The following is a 23,455-nucleotide window of genomic DNA, read 5'->3' as shown; positions in this document are numbered from 1 at the left end:
AGGATCAGTTAAAGGAACTGAGTAGGTTTTCCCTGGAGAAAAGAAGAATTCAGATGGCCTTCATATCCCCCCAGCACACTCAACTATGTGGGAGAGGAAGCAGAACCCTTATACCATACTATTACTTATAGACACGTCCTCTGTAGCCCATCCTTCAGAAGCCTCCCCTCCTTTGAAGTTTGCTCAAATCAGATATATCATTCTATTCAGATTTAAGTGTTAATTATTGAACTCCAATAGGTCATCAGTCTTCTCTGTCTTGACCACTGCCTTTAGACTAAGGATCATAACATATATGAAATTGTCTTTCAAAAAACCCTGGTCTCCCATTTCATCAATTTTCTCAACTCCCATGTCTTAACCCTTTATTTTCATCTGTCACACAGAGATCAATTTTACCATCAAACACAAGATCCAAGATCAAGAATGTTGAATTCTTTGGTCTAGCCATAACCACTCAAACTCCATCTCTACCTATAATTCACTTTCTTTGAGTCTGTTATTCATTTCCTCTTTCTAATCCTTTTCTCTCTTAATATCTTCCCCAACTATTAAGCCCAATCTGACTTCATTTTCCTCTTCCCAGTCTTGTCCCTAAAGGCAACCAATTTAACTTTATGCTATTTTTCTATTTTAAAATCCCTTACTCCTTAGATATCACTTAGGACTTTTCAAACCTCAAATTTGTATTATCCCCATTATCCTCCATGCCTGTTCATATGCTACTGAACAATGCTTCAAGTCATATAACTTTGCTGACAAGCTCAACTACAGATTAGTGTTTTCTAATCCTTTAAATAAACAAGATAATTCTATTTTCTTTTCCCTAATTATCTCATTCCCCATACTAGCTGCTCCAATTCGGTTTTTCTCAAGCTTCCAAAACCACTCCTTTCCCTTCCTATTCAGTAGATACTGTCACCTTATGCTTCACTGAGAAATTAGAGGCCATCTGCCTTAACTTTCCTTTTTTTCCCATTTCATCTGGAAAAACCTGTTGACATTCACCATTCTCTCCACCTTACTTCAGAATCTGAGGAAGAAGAAGTCTTTCTCTTCAACAAGAACAACTTCTCTACATATACACTAGACCCTGCATCTCTTTCTTTCTCCCTTTCTTTTGTCAAAGACTGGAGAAATATTATTTCTTTTGTCAAAATGAGGCATTAGGAACTACTGCTGGAAGTAATAAAAAAAATATTATCATTCAAGATAAAGAAATCCCCATAATAATACCAGTTAGCCAAAATGGAATAGACTTCCTTGCGAACTGTTTAGTTCTTAGTCATGCTTATAACTAAAAGATTTGAATTCTGTGTCAGCATAATCATAATTTTGTAAAAATAGCAATACCCCAGATCCTTCAAAATATTTCTTTATTTCCTGGTGTTGATTTTCCTTTATTATCTCTCCTTGCAGAAGTAGAAGGATTGGGCAAGAGATTCTTCTTGATAAGAAGGTTGCCTAATTATATCATGCCTAATATATATGTATATATATATTATTATTATTATTACATAATAATATTTTCCTCCCACTTCAGTAGGCATACTCAGGCTCTCCTAAAGAAGTTAGTCCATTAATTGTGCAGGAGCCTGAAGGAAGGAAATAGGCCTTGAAGATCCATCTGGCAAGTGAAAGAACATCTGGCAGAAGGTAGGAACCAACAACTCAGTACTTGTTTGGGTAATGGCCAGTAAGCTTTTGGCTATAACTCCCAGGGAGGAAAATGACCAGTTAAAGAGGAAACTTGAATTATTGAGAAGAAAAAAGTACATTAGGTCCTTGAAATGTTCCCCAGGATAGTCAAGATTTTCTAGATTTATTAGAATCAAGTGCTTCTTCATTCTTATATCCAACCAAACTCTTCCAAAGCAGCCTAAGTCTTCATGACCTCACAGGAAATCTCCAGAATAATTCTAACATTAAATCTTTACTGTTCTGTCTCCTGAGACCCCCAGAATTCCCTTCCAGCAGCATAAATTTTTGCCAAGCCCAGGAGCAATGTGGGAAGAGGTGGCTACAGGGATCTGTTTCATGTATTTGTGGATGCCATCTTGTTTCAGACTGGTAAAATTCTATCACTGCAATTCTAATTAGGCCACACACAGGAGAAGAGACAAAACATACTTGGAATATACTTGTTTGGCTTTGGGAAATTATTGAAAATGATCCCAAGGGAATAGATACAAGGGTCCAAACTAATGCAATTGAGGCTGGATTCTCTCTAGACTTAATTGTGCCCATACTTTTCCCATTAGATGACAGATTTTTACAATCCATTCAAAACTCTTAAATTTATGTCAGTGGTTGATACTGGTTTTTATTTTTAATTATGAGACATAACTTTTATATATTAAAACAATATATTATTTTGTGAAAATATCAGAAGTGTTTTGGGGTCCTTCAAGATGAGGGAGCAGTCAGCACTAAGAAATGCACAGTAGGGGGGCAGCTAGCTAGTGGATAGAGCACCAGCCCTGAAGTCAGGAGGACCTGAATTCAAATCTGACCTCAGACACTTAACACTTCCCACCTGTGTGACCCTAAGCTTAACTTAACCCCAATAGCCTCAGAAAAGGGAAGGAAGGAAGGAAGGAAGGAAGGAAGGAAGGAAGGAAGGAAGGAAGGAAGGAAGGAAGGAAGGAAGGAAGGAAGGAAGAAGGAAGAAAGGAAGGAAGGAAGGAAGGAAGGAAGGAAGGAAGGAAGGAAGGAAGGAAGGAAGGAAGGAAGGAAGGAAAGATGCATAGTAGGACTCTGATCTTTATATCTCATTTAGATATTGAATAACTTAATTATAGCACAAAGGAAAGATGCACAGTAGGACTCTGATCTTTATATCTCATTTAGATATTGAATAACTTAATTATAGCACATTAAGATATTAGTTTCTTCTTAAAACTGAAACCCCAGAACAGACACATATCCACCTTCTGATTCTTAGGGCAGGGTAAACTATGCAAGATAAATCTGATCCAAAGCAGATCTCCTGTGCTCACTGAAGTCTAATTGAACTTTGGGGATACTTTGACACTTCAAATTCAAGAGATTCTGAATTAAATTCATCCTCTTATCCAGGAAAAACCCAAATTAAATTTGTATAAAAAACATTAGTCCTGGCATCTCCAGCCTCCTCTGTCTCTGATGTTTCTTTCCTCTCAATCATCCCATGAATCCTTCTTCTTAGGTTCCAGTTCTTCTATGCTGCCATGGTCCTTCCCAAGGAAAACAATTATAAATTAATTCATACTAAGATGTGAAATTCTTTCATTTAGAGATTCAAATCATTTCCCCTCCTGAAAATATTTTCATTTTAATATGAAAGGGAAAAAGCAATTATCCAAACAAGTAAATTACTACTGAGAATCAAATATGACATGACCTTGAACTCTTCTCACTTTTTCATTGGTCCCAACACTTAGGCATCATTTTTGCTTCATTCCTCTTTATCTAGACACTCATCACTACCCAATTCCTGTCATTTCTTCTTCCAAAATATCTCATATCTGTCCCTTTCTTTCCATTCTCACTTCCTTCGCCTGAATTTTTGAAAGAAACTAATTGTTTTGCTGATTTCATTCTCTCCCTCTTCTAATTCGTCTGTCACATGTTGTCAAACTAATCTTCCTTTAAAATTGCTACTATATTTAATTTATACTTTAACATATTTAACATGTATTAGTCAACCTGCCATCTGGGGGAGGGGAGGGGGGGAAGGAGGGGAAAAATTGGAACAAAACGTTTGGCAATTGTCAATGCTGTAAAATTACCCATGCTTATAACTTGTAAATAAAAAGCTATAATTAAAAAATAAAATAAAATAATAGTAGACAATATTAAAAAAAATTGCTACTATAAAATTCTTTCTCCATCAGGGACCAGCAGTACCTCCCTATTGTCTTTCAGATTAAGTCCAAACTCATCACTTTACCATTTAAACTCCTCCAAAATCTGACCCCAACTCACTTTATCCTCCACAGCTCTCAATCAGGAACCTTCCATTCCAACAAATCTCACTCTATGCTTTTGCTCATGCTAGTCCCCCTTCTTAATACTTAACCTAAAATATTCAACCTTCTCCATCTTTTTGAATTCTCCCCATGCTTCAAACTCAGGCCAAGGGTCCTCCTCTTCCCCATAAGGATTTCACCAACTATATTAACTACATTAAAAGGTGATTCCTTTTCTACTTTGGGTCCCTTTAGTCCATACTATATGATTCTGTACTTGATTGATTGTATATTGCCTTTCATAATTTTCTAAGTTATTTTTTAATCTATGTATCTTATCATGCTTCTCCAGGGCTTGAGACCACTAGTGGGAGAGGCTAGGGAGTTAGGACAACTGCATTATAATCCTGTGCTTCATCTGTGAAATGTGTGTCAAGATGTCGCCGTGCCTAATCACACAGGCCTTAAATTCAATATATATCTATTCTACCACCTAAATGCCTAAATGAGCTGAGAATATTATGTTTTGAAGTTCAGGGTATAGGGAAGACCATGAGTATGGGGAAAATTGAGAATGTTTAGCCCAGATAAGAGAAGACTTAAAATGAACATAGTGGCTACTTTGAAGTATTTGGAAAGTTATAAGTAGAAGAAGAATTAGACTTGTTCTCTTTAACCCCAAAGGACAGAACTAAAAAGATCAAGGGGAAATTGCAGAAAAAACAGGCTTAGGCTTGATTTAAAGAAAAGTTTTTCTAAACAATCAGAGATATACAAAAGTAGAGGGAAGGAAATTGTTTCTCTCCTTTCAAGAGATTCTCCCCCGACCCCAGGCAAGGGGGGTTAAGTGACTTGCTCAGGGACACACAGCTAGGAAGTATTAAGTGTCTGAGATCAGATTTTAACTCAGGTCCTTCTGATTTCAGGGCTGGTGTTCCATCCACTGAGCCACCTAGCTACCCCTACAGAGGTCTTTAAACAACAATTGAGTTTGTTGGGAATTTGAATAAAGGACATTAATGTTCAGGTCTCTTCCAATTGGAATTCTAGGATTATCTGAAATAAGTATACAAATTGAAACATGTGCTTACATATTTATGGACTAGTTCACATTTTGACCAGGGCCAGCCCTAGATATAAGAAACTATGAAGTTTAAGAAATACCTATACAATCTGATTTTGGCTTACCATTATAAGGCCCTGCCTGAGACAACTAAGTGACACAACGAATAGAGCACTGGGCCTGAAGTCAGTTAGATTCATCTTCCTGAGTTCAAATCAGTATTCAGACACTTATGAGCTGTGTGACCCAGGGCAAGTCACTTAACCCTATTTGTCCAAGTTCCTCATCTGTAAAATGAGCTGGAGAAGGAAATGACAAGAAAACCCCAAAGGGGATCACACAAAGTTGGACATGACTAAAACAACTGACCAACATACAAACACAGTAGCATAGTGTTCAACGCACCCAACAAAACGAGGCCCTGCCAACTTGAAAAAGAAAATAATTTCTGCATCATTAGGCAATTGAACCACCCTCCACTACTCTTCAACCTGAAATCCATGCCAGGAGAGTTACTCCCCTGGGTCACACAACTCAAAGGCCACTCATTAGCCTATAAACAGACAAACATTATTATGATAATGAGAGAAGATGAAAAAGAACCAGCCAGGAGTCATTGGTTGTTTATTTCCTTTGACAAGGAGACAGTATGGCAGTCTTCTGCCCTGGACCCAGTACAGATTGGTGGAAGCATAGAATACAAGGCAGAGGAGAAGTTGTACTTCACAAGAACTTAAAGATTGGATTTTTTATTTTTTTAGATTGATTGGAAAGAATTATTTAGAAGATTGGAAAGAGTATAACTTTAAAAATATGGAATAATAATGAGTAGGAGACATGTATGTTCCTCATCCCAGTCGTTTGCTTTTATCAATAGCAGTCCTAAAGGCTCATTAGAGCAGGTGAGGAGAGATCTAAACAGGGAAAAGTTTGGGACTTCACAGTTAGCATTTTTTTTCATCTCCAAAATGAAGTAAACACAGAGGCACGACAGGTTATAAATAACATGATAAAGGGTTCAGCTATGGGCAGACTCCCCACTACATCCATGTCTATAGATTAGTCACTAACATTCCTCCTTGCCTTCTCTTCCCCTTTTAAGTAGTAAAGCTAAGACTAGAATGTTGTTTCCATTGCTTTATCCAGCCTTGTTCAAAAGCTATGCTAAGGCAATGTCAAATACCATGGTACCTGGAAACATGAGCTGGTATGGATAAAACCAGTGAAGAAAAGCTTTTCAAAACAATCAGAGATATACAAAAGTAGAGAGGAGGTAATTATTTCTCTTCTCTAAAGAGCTCTTTAAGCAATGATTGAGTTAGGAATTTGACTGTAAAGGACATTCATAGTCAGGCATAGATTGGACTAAATAATGTCTGGGGTCTCTTCCAATTTGAATTCTGAGATTCTCTGGAATATGTACTCAAATTGAAATATGTGTTTACATAATCCTGAGGAAACAACTTTGGTCTTGGACCCTTACCATGTTGCTTTCCTTTGTGTTATCCACTCAGCCATTCGTGTTGATGGGTTGCTTTCAAATTGCCTTCTTGATCCCTCCTTGATAATGAACCTGATTATTAGTAATTCATTCTTGTGATTTAATAACTACAGTAAAAATTACTCCACCCAGTTATTGGAGGATGAGACCATATTGGCGTTGCCCATGCCAGTTAATGCTTGTGATGGAATACACTTGGTATGGGGGAAGATGGAAGAGACAGAGGAAAAAAAATGAGGAGATATCTCCAAGACCCAATTATAGGACAGAAGCTTGGAGCACGGAGGCAAGAGAGGCCTTAGGCAGAACTAAAAGCTAAAGTTACCCTGGGATCTCTTTAAGGAGGGCTCCTAGTCTTAGCCACCATACTCTAGCCCAGTCAGAGCATGACTATACCCTGTAGGAGTGTGGGTGTGGATCTTCATCATCACATACACTCCCATACCCCTTCACAAACTAAACACTGCAGCTTCTGAGATGAACAAATTAAAGGCAACACCAAATACTATGAGGAAATACTTTGGAAAGAAAAATGTCTATGAAGTAAATCAAAGGAAGAAAAAGCTCCTAAAAAAATTCCAAGTAAAACTTTAGAGAAAAAATATATCATAGCCAAAAGGAATATAAGAGTATCTGGAAGAAGAGAAACAAGAGATACAAAATGAAATATCTAGGGCTAGAGAGGAAAGAATAACAAAGAGAATTGATACCTTAGTACAGATGATGGAAAGCTTCACATAAGAACTGAATGTGCTGAAAACTAGAATGGGCCAAAAAGAAAACAATAATTCAATGAGACAAAAAGAGATATTAAAACTAATTTTAAAAAAATTTAAGTGGAAAAATATATAAGAAATATGATTTCAAAAATAACTTATTTGAAAAACAGGTCAAAGAGAGATAACCTAAAAATTATCAGATTATCTGAAGCTCATGACAAAGAAAAGTCTTGATACTACATTTAAAGTCATTTTAAATGAAAACCATCTCAAATTCCTAGAACCAAAGGGCAAAGTAAAAATAGAAAGAATGTAATGGTCACCTATGGAAAGAAACTGAATATTTCTCCTAATGACATAGCCAAAACCCAGATCATCCAGGTCAAATTAAAAATATATGTATAAGAATTAAAAAATAAAGCATTCCAAGTACCAAAGGGCCATTATAAGGTTCATACAAGACATGGTAACCATCAATGAAAAGAGAAAAAGAGCTTGGAATGTGGTCACCCAAAAAAAGCTATCAAGAATAACCTACCAGGAAAACTAAATAAAATCCTGTAAGGAGATAATGGACCTTTAAAAAAAAATAAATTTCCAAGTATTCCTGATAAAAAAGTCAGAATTGAAAAGATATTTTTAAATGAAAACACAGGAACCAAGAGAAATATATAAAGGTACAAAAATTAATTTAATTGGAAGGGGGGGTATACATTGGGTTGATTTATCCTTGTGCAAATAGATAAGAAAAAACATCTGCTCAGAACCTTAATATCTTTAAGGATCTTAGAAAAAGGTAACTATAACAGTGAGTCTTTGTGTGATTTTGTTTTACTTTAATCTCAGAAGAAGTTAAAACTGAGGATATGGTAATACAATAGGGGAGAAAGATGAAAGAAGATGTGTAAGTTTCCTATCACATTAACAGAGATGAAGAAGATCAAGAAATTATCAGATTAATAGAAAAAAGATTAAACATAATTACAAACACCCATACATACACACACACACAAACATATGTATAACTATCTTGGCATATAAATACATTAAACTCAAAAAATAAATAAATAAATGCATTAAACTCATAAGAGAAATAAGATGGGACAAAGACAAGGAAGGATTAAAAAAGAGTTTTAAGGGGCAGCTAGGTGGCATAGTGGATAGAGCACCAGCCCTGAAGTCAGAAGGACTTGAATTCAATTCTGGTCTCAGACCCTTAACACGTCCTAGCTTGTGACCCTGGGCAAGTCACTTAACCCCAATTGCCTCAACAAAAAAAGGGGGGAGGTGTTAAGATAGATAACAAGATAAGTAAGGGAATAGCAATAAGCAAAGCAACTTACATCTTAAAGAGAAGAACATGAAAATGGAATTAAAATGGATAATAAAGAAAGGGAAAAGCATAAGATAACAGAATAGAGGATAAACTCACCCATAAAGTAGAAGAGAAAAGCAAAATGGATTTAAAAATTAGAATCCAACAATCTGTTGTTAATAGAAAATATATGTTGTAAGTAGAAAACATACTTGAAATATAAGATTAACATAGAGTTCAAATAAGGAATTGAAACAAACTCTATAGGAAATTAATCAAATTGAAGGGAAAATAGTAAAATTATAATAGTGAAAGATTTCATTGTACTCTGTCAAACATAGATATATCTAACCAAAAAGTAAGAAAGGAAGATGTTAAGAACTTGAATAGAACTTTAGAAAAATAAGAAATGATAGAAAGGAATTTGCATGCCTCTCTGTTGTATATGGCATCTTTTCATAAATTGACCATGTATTTGGAAATAAACACTTCACCAAAATATGTAGAAAAATAGAAATGCTGAACATACTGATGAAAGTTGATAAAATTATATTCAATCCTTGAAAAACAAATGTTAAAGTTATTAGAGTCTAAATAACATAATTCTAAGGAACTAGAAGCAGGGGTAAAAATACAAATTATAGAAAAAAAATAGAAAACTTCACCTCAAAAAATGACAATAACAACTCAATACAATGAAACTTATGGGATATGGATAAAGCAGTTCTTAGAGGAATTTTTTTATTCTCATCAATAAAAAAGAATAAAACAGAATCAATGAAGTAGTTGTACAACAAAAAAAACTTGAAATGTTGTTTGAAAACTAAGCAACAAAGTAGAAATTATGAAATTTAAAGGAGATTAATAAAACTGAATTTAAAATATGGAATTGATTATTTTAAAAAGAAGTAGAAGCTAGTGTTTTTTAAATTAATAGGTAAGCTGATTTTCAAGAATAAAGAGGAAAACAAAATTGTTTATATCAAAAAATGGAAAAAGAAAATTCACAATTGAAGAGAATATAAAAGAAACTATCAGAAATTGTTTGCTCAATGATATACTAGGAAAACAATTACTTAGAAGAAATGTGTAATGGGCTGAAGCTTGAGTTGATGCACTGAGGTCCCAAGCATGTGAGGCTAAATAGTATTTGGACCATACCCTATTAATATATATATGCTTGGAAAAAAGAATGGCCCCTGCCCACTCTTTGTGCAAGTCCTGATGTGTTGTATAGGAAATGACAATTTTGGTGGGTGGAGGCTGAGGGGCGGAGAGAGGAGCAGAAAGAGACGGCTGGCTGACTTCTTGTCGCAGTTGCTCACATTGCTATCATGATCCCCCTTCACCTCTGCTGGCTGGGTTCTGTCATAGCTGCCCATATTGCTATCTCAATCCCTCTTCACCTCAAAAAGAATAAAGATTGAAGATTTTCCCTTAACCTGAATTCCTGACTCCAACTGATTTTAAAATACGCGGTCATCACAGAAATGAATGAATATTTACAAAACATAAAATGCCCATATTTGCAAAAAGAAAAATACATTATATAAATAATCTGAAAGAAGGAAAAGAAATGGAGCAAGCCATAAAGGAACTACCAAAGAATAAAACTTAATGTACAGGTGGATTTATGTGTGAATTCTACTAAACACTCAAAGAACAATCAATTCTATTTATATATAAAGTGTTTGCAATAAAAGGGAAAGAAGAATTCTTTCCAATCTCTTTCTATAATACAAACATAATATTGATATCAAAAATAGGAAAAGACAAAATAAAGAAAAAATCTATTGACCAATGTCACAAATAAAAATTGATGTAAAATTTTTAATTAAAATATTAGCAGGATAGCTACAAAGAAATATTATACACTAAGACCAGTTTGGATTACTACCAGGAATATAGGGATGGTTTGACATAGGGAAGATCGTAAATATAATAAATCATATCAATAATACAAATAATAGAAACCACATGAGTTTCCCAATCAATGCCGAAAAATCTTTTGACAAAATACAATCAGTACCTTTTTCTGGTGAAACTCTAGAAAACATAAGAATAACTGAGCCTTCCTTAACATGGTAAATATTATCTATCTAGAACCAAGAATAAATTATTGCACATAACAAAAACAATTATAAAGTAATATTATCTCAATACAATTTAACATAGTCCTAGAAATAATTGATAGTATTTATACAGCATTTTAACATTTGCAAAGTGCTTAATGAATACTGTCTCATTTTATCTTCACAACAACCCCAAGAAAAAGGTTCTATTAGTATCTTTATTTTACATATGAGGAAAGCAATAGTTGCATATTTACATATGAAGCAAGAAATAGCTAAGTGACTTATGTAAAGTTACATAACTAACACAAGCTTGAGGCAGGATTTGAATGCTAAACCAGACTAGACTAGAGTCTTCATGACTCTATGGCTACCACTCTATCCACTGTACCATCTGTCTATAGAAATAGAAGTGTTGGTTTTAACAATGAGACAAGAAAGACGAATTGTTCAAATAATAATAGGGAAGGAAGAAAAAATATGTACATATTTTTGTAGATGATATGATGATTTACTTAGAAAAGTCAATAAAAAATTGGAAAAAAATTTAATGGAAAAGACTTGCAGCATATAAATTAAATCCATATAAATTATCAGTATCCCCATATATTTACCAACAAAATCCATTAGGAAGCCTAGACAGAGAAATTTAATTCAAAATAAATACAAAAGACATAAATTATTTAAGAATCTATCTACCAGCAAGGTGATACAGTGGATCAAGTAGTAGGCCTGTAAGCAAAAAGTCTTGAATTGGAACCTAACTTTAAACACTTCATATCTGTATGATTCTGGGGAAGTTACCCTCTATTTAACTCAGTTTCCTTATCTTTAAAATGGAGATAATAATACCTACCTCTCAGGAATGTTGTGATAATTAGATGAGATGATAGTTGTAAAAACTGTGCACTCAGGCACAATGTCTGACACACAGTAAGTGCTATATAAATGTTAGCTATTATTATTGTTATTAATATCAAGATATATGCAGGAACTAACTATATAAATGCAACTATAAATCACTCTTTACAGAAATAAATATTCCTACTTAACTGAAGAAATATTAACATGAACAGTTTGAACAATTATAATAAAAGTAACAATTCTATCCTAATTAATTTTCTTATTCAGTGTCATACCAATCATACTATCAAAATACTATTTTGTAGAGTTAGGAAAAGATTCCTTTTGAAAAACAAAAGAATTTCAAGGATATTAATGGATAAAAGTAGTGGGAAGGAAAAGAATCTCTTAGGACCAGATCTTTTTTTATACCATAAAGCAATAATCATCTTTAACCATTTGACAATGGTTTAAAAAAAAAAGAAAGAAAGAAAAAGAAATTAAGCCATGGAATAGATTAGAAATATAATATGCAGAAGCAAGGATTGCCAGGATAAAGTACCTATTCTGGAGTAAAGAAGACTCATCTTTCTAAGCTGAAATCAGATCTTGGACACTTACTAGAAGTGTGACCCCGGGCAAATAACTTTACCCTGTTTGCCTCAGTTTTCTTTTCTGTAGAATGAACTGGAGAAGGAAATGACAAACCAATCCAGCATCTTTGCCAAGAAATCTCCAAATGGGGTCACAAAGAGCCTTAAAAAACTTAATAACAATTACACCTAGTCATAGTATAACCTTCAACTTGGATTATCCTACTACAAACACTCTATCACTGCTGAAGAAAAAGAATTAAAATTTTTAAAAAAGAGAAAGAAGATAAAATGATATAGTTCTTGCCCTCAAGGAGCTTACTATCTAACTAAAAAGAAAGGGAAAATAAAACATTTACAGAAATAACTATGAATTCAAGGTAGAATATGATGAGGGGAAAGGAGGAAGACTTAACATAGTATTCTCATAAATGCAAGGAATGAGAGAATTGGGAGACAGTGCTAACTGTCAAAGGAACTTTATTCATCCTTTAACAATTTGGTATCTGTTTTCATTAGGTGTTAAGATGGCAACTTCGGCGAACCTTCCAGCAGCAGCTTGTACTACAGAAATGGACTTTGATCAAGATCTTAATTCTATCAATATTGTGGATCTAGATTTTAGAAACGACACACTGTATTTAATGGGTAAGTGTCCCTATACATCTATATAAATATAAATAACAGAACAGACCCACAGTTATAAATAAAGTTAGTTATAAATAAGTTAGATAAATAAGAATGCTTATTGTAAGTATCTTTAACATTTGGGATCTTTGAGCTCACCAAATTGGAACCTGAGAGGTTTATTCAATCCAACTTCCTCATTTTATAGATTAGGAAACTGAACTTCAGAAAGATTATGTGATTTGCCCAGAACATCTAGCAAGTTCCTGAGGCAGAATTTGAATCCAGATCTTCCTAACTCCCACACTCCCTCCACTTTACATTACCACCTTTTTTTTATATTACTCATCTCACAAACATGTTGAGAAAAAAAAGTGACTTATAAATACTCAGAACTATGTAAAGTAAATCATCATCATAAATATCATCATTCTCATTGTCATCATAAAGGCAGTGTGATGTAGTAGAGATCAAACTTTGGAATCAAGACCTAAGTTCAAATTCTGACTCTAACACATATATTGTATTAGTATTCTAGGAAATAATTTGCAGAAAGGATCTTTGACCTTCACTGAGGAATAGAATTTACTCACCTGAAAGTACTCAATACCAAAGAAATTTTAGGTGCAATGCCTGTCCTTGTCATCTCATGCAGAGTATTCTAATTTTACTTTTAACTTCTTTTACTACTTTTTTACCACTTACCATTGACTTATTTTACCATAATGTTGAAAAATATTCTATTGCAAAAATCTGGGCCTAGAAGTTAAGTACAATATTTACTGCAAGATCCAGCAATTGCATTGTTGGTGGAGTTGTGAACGAATCCAACCATTTTGGAGAGTAGTTTGGAACTATGCTCAAAAAGTTATCAAACTGTGCATACCCTTTGATCCAGCAGTGTTACTACTGGGATTATATCCCAAAGAGATTATAAAGAAGGGAAAGGGACCTGTATGTGCACGAATGTTTGTGGCAGCCCTTTTTGTAGTGGCTAGAAACTGGAAACTGAATGGATGTCCATCAGTTGGAGAATGGCTGAATAAATTGTGGTATATGAAAATTATGGAATATTACTGTTCTGTAAGAAATGACCAACAGGATGATTTCAGAAAGGCCTGGAGAGACTTACACGAACTGATGCTGAGTGAAATGAGCAGGACCGAGATCATTATATACTTCAACAACAATACTAGATGATGACCAGTTCTGATGGATCAGGCCATCCTCAGCAACGAGATCAACCAAATCATTTCTAATGGAGCAGTAATGAACTGAACTAGCTATGCCCAGAAAAAGAACTCTGGGAGATGACTAAAAACCATTACATTGAATTCCCAATCCCTATATTTATGCACACCTGCATTTTTGATTTCCTTCACAAGCTAATTGTACAATAATTCAGAGTCTGATTCTTTTTGTACAGCAAAATAATGTTTTGGTCATGTATACTTATTATGTATCTAAGTTATATTTTAATATATTTAACATCTACTGGTCATCCTGCCATTTAGGGGAGGGGGGGGGGGGGGGTAAGAGGTGAAAAATTGGAACAAGAGGTTTGGCAATTGTTAATGCTGTAAAGTTACCCATGTATATATCCTGTAAATAAAAGGCTATTAAATTTAAAAAAAAAAAAAAAAAAAAAAAGATCCAGCAATTGATCCTGGCTCACACCAATATATAATGAAGTGGTAGGCCCACATTATCATATAACCCTTAACTTTCAAAAAATTTGAAATGGGATGCATCTTGGAAAACTGTTAATGTACCATGAATTCTTTGATTTAAAATTCCCTTAAGTAAAGGCTACCTGTTTATAAAACATTTTGGGAAGTTAAATGGCATTATTTTGATTATCACAGAGAGAATCTACTTCCATTTAAGTTTCTATGGATAGGTTTTCATTCCCTTCCTCCATCATGGAAGTATTTCCCATTTACAAAATCTGGATTACAATTTCACATTTCAATTTCCTTTGTTGGAATTAAGTGAACTTTTAGTTCTCTGGAAAAGGTTTCCTAAATAAAACAGTATCCAACTATAGAAGCTATGAAAAATGGTGGGGAAAGGGGAAGAGGGAGGATGTAAAAGAAGGAAATGAAAATGTGCTTTTTTAAAAAATAATTTAATGGAATGTTTTCTGTTTCTTTTCCCCTCAGTTGAAGAACAAGGTAAAGAATGATTTAATTGTTTTCTATTATTCTATCTAAACTTGGGGAGTTGCTAAGTAGCACAGAACCACATGCAAAGATATTGATTTGACTTGGTGCAGATCTGGTTTGGGAAGCTGCATTCCTTCCCTGAAAAGGGTGTGAACTATATGCATTCAGTGTAACTCCCATTGGGACCACTGATGCAAAAGATAAGAAGTTGGAACAAGTCAACATATACTAAGTGCCAGGTACTGTGCTAAGCACTACAGACATATAAACTAAGACAAAAATAGTATCTGTCCTCAAGGAGCTTAAATGTAATGTGGAAAAACATGCAACAAATTATGTGCTAACAAGATTATACACATATACATATAGATACACATACACATATAGAGAGAGAGATTCATGATAAAACGGAGATATGAACAGAAGGAAGACCTTAATATTGAAGGAGACTAGGAAATGCTTCTGGAAGAAATTGGTTGTTTAGCAGAGGCTTGAGAGGACCCAAGGAAGTCAAGAGGCAGAGATGAGGGGAATGTGACAATACGTTCACTATTGCACTGGAATTACTCTGGCTCTCACAGTCTACCTTAGGTGAGCTGCAGACATACTTTTAAGTTAAGCTGAATCCACGCAGAAAGTCATGGTTTTTAGAAAAACACAGGAAAAATGGGATGGAGGATTTAGACACTTGTCTTTGAAGCCAACGAGGAAGAATAGGGAGAAATGTTTAAAGAGAGAAAAACAGACCATCCCTAAGTGGTGATGGTTTAGGAAGGTTTCCTTTCAGGGGAAAATGCTTTAGAGTAGAGGAAATCTATTTCTGCTTTTTTTTTTAAAGCAAGAAATCCCTATAAAAGAGACATATACATAGCAGATAGAACCCTTTAGGAAGAGGGAATGATTGCTTCTTTGTTCAGCACTGGTTCCTCCATTAGTCCCTTAATAGTATTAAATATCAATAGTTTCTCAGTTTTCTTAAGTATTTTCCCATAATGTAACACATGATCAAAGGCCCAAAATTGTTTGCTTATATAGACAGCCCCCCAAATCATTCTCCCTTTAGTTTGTTTTGCTTTTACTCAGAGGTTCTTCTAGAAATCTCAAAATAAAGTTCAGAGAATAATTTGCATCTAATTTTTAAAGATATAGTTAAAAGGTCTTTAATTGCTATATGAACATTTTAAGTAATAACACATATCAGGCATAGTACAGCATTTTATTTCACATCAGAAAAAAATGCAAAAAATAAAGAATTCATGGTAGTCCATACTATGGCTTCTTCCTGTTCCAGTGAGACCCACCATCCTCTCAGAGATGTATAGTTCTCCAGACTCATAGCATTACTTATGTCTTATACTTTTCTTGGAATAAAAATAAACTTGAAATTGTTAGAGAGACAATTACCCAATATCCCAGTGAGTTCCATCAGTAATAAATATATTCCTCCAGGTTTATGACACTATCCTAAAGCTTGAACTTCCCCCAGTTGTAAAACAAATTTGAAATTTCTAGGAAAGTAGTCTTCTTCCTATTGGACCTACACTGTCCTAATAATTCATGGTAACTGAAAATAATTATTTGCTCTCCCATATCATATCTCAGTCCCTTTGTTCAGATCTTTTAATTTATAAACAGACATAATCCTTATCTTCTGACAAAGCTGATGCTGCCCAGGAATGCTGCCCAGGAATTCCCTCTTCTCTCTCCAAAAGGCAATGGTTTATTAATACATGCCATTTGGTAAAGTAGTTCTCCTTTGCTGGGACTACCTTGTTGAAATATATGCAACTGAGATGTTATTTTCCACTGCCTCTCTAGGTTTGTGATCAGGAACAGTCACTAGGTCAACATTTCTCTATATGCTATAATTATTAAGCCAAGAAGCTGTCATCTCTGAAGATGTAGAGTAGGGGTAAATAACTATCCTTAGAGACTTTATCAGAATGCAAGCACCCCTATTGGGACCAAAGTTAGTTCTCAAATCTCTAATATATTCAATTCTTTCTGGATCTCTCAAAAAAAGGAAAGAATCCAAAAGTCAAATTCTGCACTGATAACTCCTTCAAAAGGACAATCACAAAGGGATGACTATTACCTACAATAGTCTGAAGTAGCCATTTCATCCCTAAGCATTATGAGTTATGAATGAATCTGTGGGTATATACATATCTTTCATAGGAAGAGGTAATTAAAACTCCAAGAAAAGAATCATCCCTCACTAAGCTCATCAAGCTCATTAAGAGATTTCCCTGATTAGCTCCTTACATTCTCAATTTAATTCAATTCAACAAGCCTTTAATAAGTACTATTAGTGCAAAACACTATAACAAAAATTAAAAATAGCTTCCACTTTGTATGAACTTACAGTTTATAGATAGGAAAAAGCTTCCTATTTTCTGCTTGGTGTTGCTGAGAAAGTCACTCATATTCCTTAAAGAATGCATTTTTCTCTATGTCATTTATCTATGTCATAGATTTTTCTATATCAGGATATTACCAGTAATTATTCTGGAGAATTAATTTAAAACAGATTTGCTAGTAAATATGAAAACCTCCCACCTATAAGTATGTATTTAATGCATATTTATTTAAAATAGTTAAACAAGAATTCAGCAAGCTTGAAAAGCATTGTGCCATCTTACGAAACATAAAGGGCAGAGTTCTTATAATAGTCAAAGGAGAGAAAATGGCTGTATTTGAAGAGATGTCTGATGCGGAGATTAAAGGTATGTTTTGGTTTTGTTGTTGGTTTATTTTGGAATTTTTTGAACCACTATTGTAGAAAGCCAAGAATCAAAGGACTGAAAAAGACCTAAGAGATGTTTGATTTTTTTTCTCACTTTTATAAGATAAAAATCCTTTCTTGAAAACTAGGGTCAAGAGAGTCAAAAAGAGCAAGTGATTGCTCAAGGTCAAAGAACAAGTTAAAAGGGACTTAACACCTAAATATCCTGACTCTTGAATAAGTGATGTCTCCATCAGGTCTATCTAGCTTCATACCTAAATAAAAGGATGAAGAGTAAATCCAGCTCAACTCTATCAATAACAAACTACAAAGGGTATCTATTTCTTTGGTTGTTGATGTGGGTTTTGATTATTGAGTGCATTGCAATTCATTTAAGAATCCAGAGCTAGCACACATAAATCAGTCTTTATTTATTGTAGGGGATAAACAGTATAATCTTAACCAAAGAATGTTATTAGTATGAATTTCCATTGGCTAAATAGAACTCTTTGCCATAATTAAATCAATTAAGTCAAAGTATATTAATTGGAAGCAATCTTAATATTTGTTTAATCTATTTTCTAGTCTTCTACTTAATACAGGAAGTCTTTCTATAAATATTCCTTAGTGACAGTCACCCAGCTTCTACTTTAACCTTCAATAATGCACTCCTTCCCAAGTGCATTATTTTTTTACACTTACATTTACATTTATAAACAGCTATAATATTAGTAAGCTCTACCTCATGCTGCATCAAAATTTGACTTTCTAGAACAGTGTTCCAATTTCTCCTCTTGAGAACCAAGCAGTATAGGCCAAATTCTTTTTTCCACATGATTAGCCCTTTGGATACTTGAAAATCACTGCCAGGCCCTGTCCTTTTTGCTCCTCTCCTGGTTAAATAAAGTCTGCTCTTTCAAATATTTTCAACAATCCTGGTCTCCAGACTCCTAATCATCCAGGTGATATTCCTCTAGAAGAATTCTAGCTTATTAAAGCTTTACTTAGAACTCAACACAGTATCCTAGATTTAACTCAAATAAAATGAAGTTGGCTGTTACCATACCTATCTTAATCTAGAAACAGAAATTTTACTGAAGGGTGGCCTATATTGCACTGACTTCTTTGATAGTCTCCATATTAAATCTCCAATCAACTGAAACCTTTAGTCTGTTTTTACATGAATTGCAAGTTTTTTCTCCCCCATCCTGTATTTATGCCATTGCATTTTTAAACCTAAATTAGGTACTTTACATTTAGCCCTGTTGATTTTGTTCTATTATTCCAGTCTATTGAAACTTTTTTATATCTCAATTCTTTCTTCCAAGATAATGGCTATCCCTCCAAACTTTGAGCCATCTTTGCACATGGTTATCATGCCTTTATTAGAGATATTAATTCATTGTATTTAACACAAATAGGCTACTAGACTTGTGTCTTTAGTTGAACCCAGTCTGATTTATTAATCAACACTTTTAGAGTACAATGATTTAACCAATTACAAAGCTAATTAGCTATGCCATTATTCAGTCCAGCTTAATCTTATCCACAAAAATATAGAGACTTGTCAAATGATGCGCTGAGATAAAAATATAGATAGGTAGATAGATAGATAGATGTGTATGTATACATGTATGTACACATTTTCTATTATAATCTAACAAAAAGAAGCAACATGGGATAGTAGAAAGAGAGTCAGCCTTGGAGTAAGGAAGACCTTAAATTAATGTCCCAACCCTGCCAAATAGAGACTTGATGACTAAGGAAAATCATTTAATTTCTCAATGGTCTAGGCAACTCCCTTAGGCTATCCATTGCAGAGAAGGTACCAGCTCGCATTGATGTCAACAAGGTGACTCACCCCTCAGCAAGGAATTCTCTATCACAATGAACTCATCAGGCCAGTTCCTCAGTTAAACTCAGATAAATATATAAAATTTAGAATGTCTTCCAAATGGATCCTTAATTCCTAGGCAACACATATAAACACAGGCACACACACACACACACACACACACACACACATATCAGCATATCATTTGACAAGTCTATATTTTTGTGGATAAGATTAAGGTGGGCTAGATGGTGGCACAGCTAGTTAACTTTGTAATTGGTTAAATCATTGTACTCTAAAAGTGTGGATTAATAGATCAGGAAGGATTCAATTAAAGATACAAGTCTAATAAAGAGCCCTATTTTAGCCTTTTTGTCATATATTAATGAATCATTAACTTTGATAAAGTCATATTAGCTACAAAGATGGCTCAAAGTTTGGAGCGATTGCCATTATTTTGGATGACAGAATTAAGATATAAAAAAGTTGGAATGGGGCAGCGAGATGGTGCAGTGGATAGAGCACCAGTCCTGAAGTCAATAGAACCTGAGTTCAAATCTGACCCCAGACACTTAACACTTCCTAGCTGTGTGACCCTGGACAAGTCATTTAACCCCAATTGCCTCAAGGGGAAAAAAATTAGAACAGTAGAACAAAATCAACAGGGCTAAAAGTAAAACAGACAATGCTGGGCTGAAAAAAGCTTTCTAATCCATGACAGGATTTTGTAGATGCTAAACTTTCTAGATTTTTGTTTCTAATATGTGCCTTTATCCCAGATCTCAAAATCAGCTTCTTGATTTCAACAAACCACACAAAAATCAGTATTGCAATAGTATTTTCTGGAATGATCCCTTAAAGTTTATTCTTAAAAGTTAAAAAGCTGCAAAAGATTCTTCAGGATAGAACCCTAATTTATAAATGTTTATCCTCAGCCAATGCACCTCGGACTCAATTTATAATACAATATTATAAAGAGACTACACCCAAAGGGTTAGCTGTAGCATTATCTGTGAAGACTGAGAAAAAAATTTATACACTATCCTGCAAGAACAAAAAGCTTCATTTTAAGGTAAGAATAAGTCAATTTATTCTTAGCTTTATTTCTAGGGAAACCTTAGGAATAAATAATTTGTAGCAAAGTCCAAATCCAGTCCCCAGAAGAGAAAAAATAAAAGGCAGAGATCTATAAAGGCAGAGCATCATCCACACCTGCCTATATCAATGAGTTAGTATGAGATCATAAAATAGTTTTGGGCTCGGCACCCATTGCAAAATCCATACCATCCAGATAATTTGCCATATATTATGGAATAGGAAACTGGTAAGTATCCGAGAGGTCATCTAATCTGGCATCCCAATGCTGCAGTTTATTTTGCAAAAGAAGAAAATTTTTCCAAGATAGACAACAGAATTTTAACTCAGGTCTTCCAACTCTACATCTAAAGTTTTCGTCATTTCACCACTGCCAGGACAAATAGCAACACAATCCTAGGTCAACTCACAAAGTCCCCATTGAGGTGTCTTTCCTGAGATTCCTCAAACATTTACTTTATATCAATTAGTAGATAGTACCCTCATCTCTAAAGGAAACATGTCTTCCTTGCTCAGAAAATTCATAAGAATAGACCATGATATTTTCAAGAATGAATTGCCATGCAATCAGTTCTTCATCATTCATACTTGCACTGTTATACTCTAAATATCAACCTACAAACATTTATTAAGCACCAACTATTTACTAGATAAGAAGATATCTGGAGATATGAAGAGAAAAGAGAAATAATTTTGCCTTATATTTACATATAACATATTTATACATGTATATATATAAATGCATATAAACTGTATAAATATATTAAAAATAGATACAAAGTGTAGGGTTGGAAGTTACTTGCAATTGATGGGATAAGCAAAGAAGGTGACATTTGAGCTGAGCTATAAAAGAAACTAGAAATTCCTAGAAATAATTTGGAGATGATGGGGGGAGTGTGTTCTATGCATGGGATACCTCCCAAATCCAAAGCAAAAACATATTGTTCTCAATTAAAGACAGATAACAGAGCAAGTCTGCCCAAAGGAGGGGGGAAATCACATAAAGTATCTCAGAGTCAAAAAGAAAAAAATTTTTGTTGTTATTGGGTTTTTTCCCCAATGGCTATGAAATCCACCTGGAATGAAACTGGCTGATGGTTTCTTCCAATTCTAACATTCTATGTAGGATTCTCCCTTCCCACTCAACATTTTAATTCAAACCAAATCAAGCTAAAATGAATAGCAAAGTCAAAATCAAAGAGGAAAAGAAAAGCAATCACTGACTTCTGTGTAAGCCTTATGATTTACAAGATATTTTATCACCTTTGGTCCTCCAAAAAGGTCTGGGAAATAAGAAATGAAAAAAAAATTGGAACCTGAATTTTAGATCTTAGAATTTATCTAGTCTAACTCCCCATTTCACAGATAAAAAAAATAAAGCCAAGAGATTTAATGATTTTCCTAAAGTCACATAGATATAAAATGGGATACTAGACCTGTTCTTGTTGTTACTCTCTGTGACCCGATTAGGGTTTTCTTGGCAGAGATACGGGAATGGCTTGCCATTTCTTTCTCCAGAAGAAGCCTTTGTACTGATGGGGAAATCTATATTGTATGTATGCACAGTACTACAAAGGAAGGAAAATGATTTCAACAAGTCAGGCAAAAATTCAATCTTTTTTACCTTTTTACCAGGTAAAACCTTCAACTTAAAGACAGAGCCAGGTTGGCTATTATGATTTCTGCCTTCCTTTTTAGACATTCACCAACTATCTTTTTAATGATTGACTTTTCTTAGAATTGAACATTTTAATTGGGGAGCAGAAAGAAGGGAGGCATTACTATTAAGTAGAGAGGGATGATAGAGTTGAGGGGCATGTACACACATGGGTAAGCACAGGTACACTTGTGCATCAGGGAATGCATGCTAATGTATGCTCCAGAAAAGAAAGAAGCAATCTTAAAAATGAGTGATTTATCCAGACGAATTGCTGCCTCCAGGATAAAGGACATATTAATTTGTTAAACATTAAGAAATATCATGGAATTTCCCAGAGTGTTTAGAAATTATATAAACTCTCACCTCACCTGGTCAATTAGGGTGCATGGGAGTTCATGCCCAGAAGCAACCAAATAGTGAGCAGCTAAGACAAAAAAACTGTGCTTGGAGTGGGGACCAGGGAGCAGGAACTACTTGGATCATCCTCTAGCTTCTGCTGATGGAGGAACATAATCTGTAGGGACTACTGCTCTACTGGAGTGCTGTTTGCCTAATAGTAAACAAAGTGTCATCTAGATGGAAGACAAGGGACAGGGAATGTCCCAGAAATATAATAAGAAGTATGAATGCACAGTGATTATACTATAAGAGGATGGAGTTACATGATGTTATGGAACTAAGTCATATATATTCTAGCAGAAGTCTCTGGCCCAATATGATAACTATGCAAGGACTTTTTTTTACTCTGGTTCTGTATAGCTCTTCATAATAACATCTGGAATGTTTTCTTTTTTCTTTTTTTTCTTCCTCTATAGGAAGGTGCTGCCCCAGATAAAATTGATGGCAAAGAACAGGATATCTTGTTCTACCAAGAGAAAATTTCAGGCCATGATAAGAAGATGCAATTTAAATCTGTTTTGTATCCAGAATACTACCTAGCATGTAAACAGGAAAAGAAGGGTGTTTTTAAACTGATTTTAAAGAAAGGGTGCCAGGATACAGAAGGATCTACAAAATTCATTGTCATGTATAACTGTGAGAAAACAGACTTATGAGTCTGTTCGGAATGATGGTTTTAATCCTGGAAAAATATCTTAAGGATAACAACACTTCACTGGGGTCTTAAACTGCAAAAAAGATAAGTAACTATATAATCATGAGTATTTAATCAACACTTGTGGGGAAATGGGACATAGAAAAAAATATATTTAGGTTTCTAAGTTCAAGAAACTACAAATTAGATTTAATTAATAATAATAGTATTAAGAGTAAATTTGTGATTCATATATAATA

General features: G+C 34.4%; 1 protein-coding gene across 1 annotated transcript; it reads left to right on the top strand.

Annotated features, from left to right (window-relative positions):
* Positions 1-1,551: 1,551 nt before the first annotated feature.
* LOC100919934 (interleukin-18-like) lies at positions 1,552-23,217 on the top strand. The gene is made up of 6 exons (XM_031961406.1): positions 1,552-1,656; positions 12,576-12,704; positions 14,846-14,857; positions 17,446-17,574; positions 20,343-20,479; positions 22,978-23,217. The coding sequence occupies exons 2-6, from the start codon at positions 12,584-12,586 to the stop codon at positions 23,215-23,217; spliced, it is 639 nt and encodes a 212-aa protein (XP_031817266.1). The 5' UTR covers positions 1,552-1,656; positions 12,576-12,583.
* Positions 23,218-23,455: the final 238 nt, after the last annotated feature.

This window comes from Sarcophilus harrisii, chromosome 3 (genome assembly GCF_902635505.1).
Source record: "Sarcophilus harrisii chromosome 3, mSarHar1.11, whole genome shotgun sequence".
Classification (NCBI taxonomy): Eukaryota; Metazoa; Chordata; class Mammalia; order Dasyuromorphia; family Dasyuridae; genus Sarcophilus; species Sarcophilus harrisii.
The sequence above is the reverse complement of the archived record's forward strand: the minus strand, read 5'-3'. Positions and strand labels throughout refer to the sequence as shown.

What these genes read in the sequence shown, in the direction of transcription:
- LOC100919934 (XM_031961406.1), top strand. Translation starts at nt 12,584, where the DNA reads ATGGCAACTTCGGCGAACCTTCCAGCAGCAGCTTGTACTACAGAAATG. An exon ending in GTCTGATGCGGAGATTAAAG is followed by an intron (nt 17,575 to 20,342) that starts GTATGTTTTGGT and finishes GTTTATCCTCAG; the next exon opens with CCAATGCACCTCGGACTCAA. An exon ending in ACAAAAAGCTTCATTTTAAG is followed by an intron (nt 20,480 to 22,977) that starts GTAAGAATAAGT and finishes CTTCCTCTATAG; the next exon opens with GAAGGTGCTGCCCCAGATAA.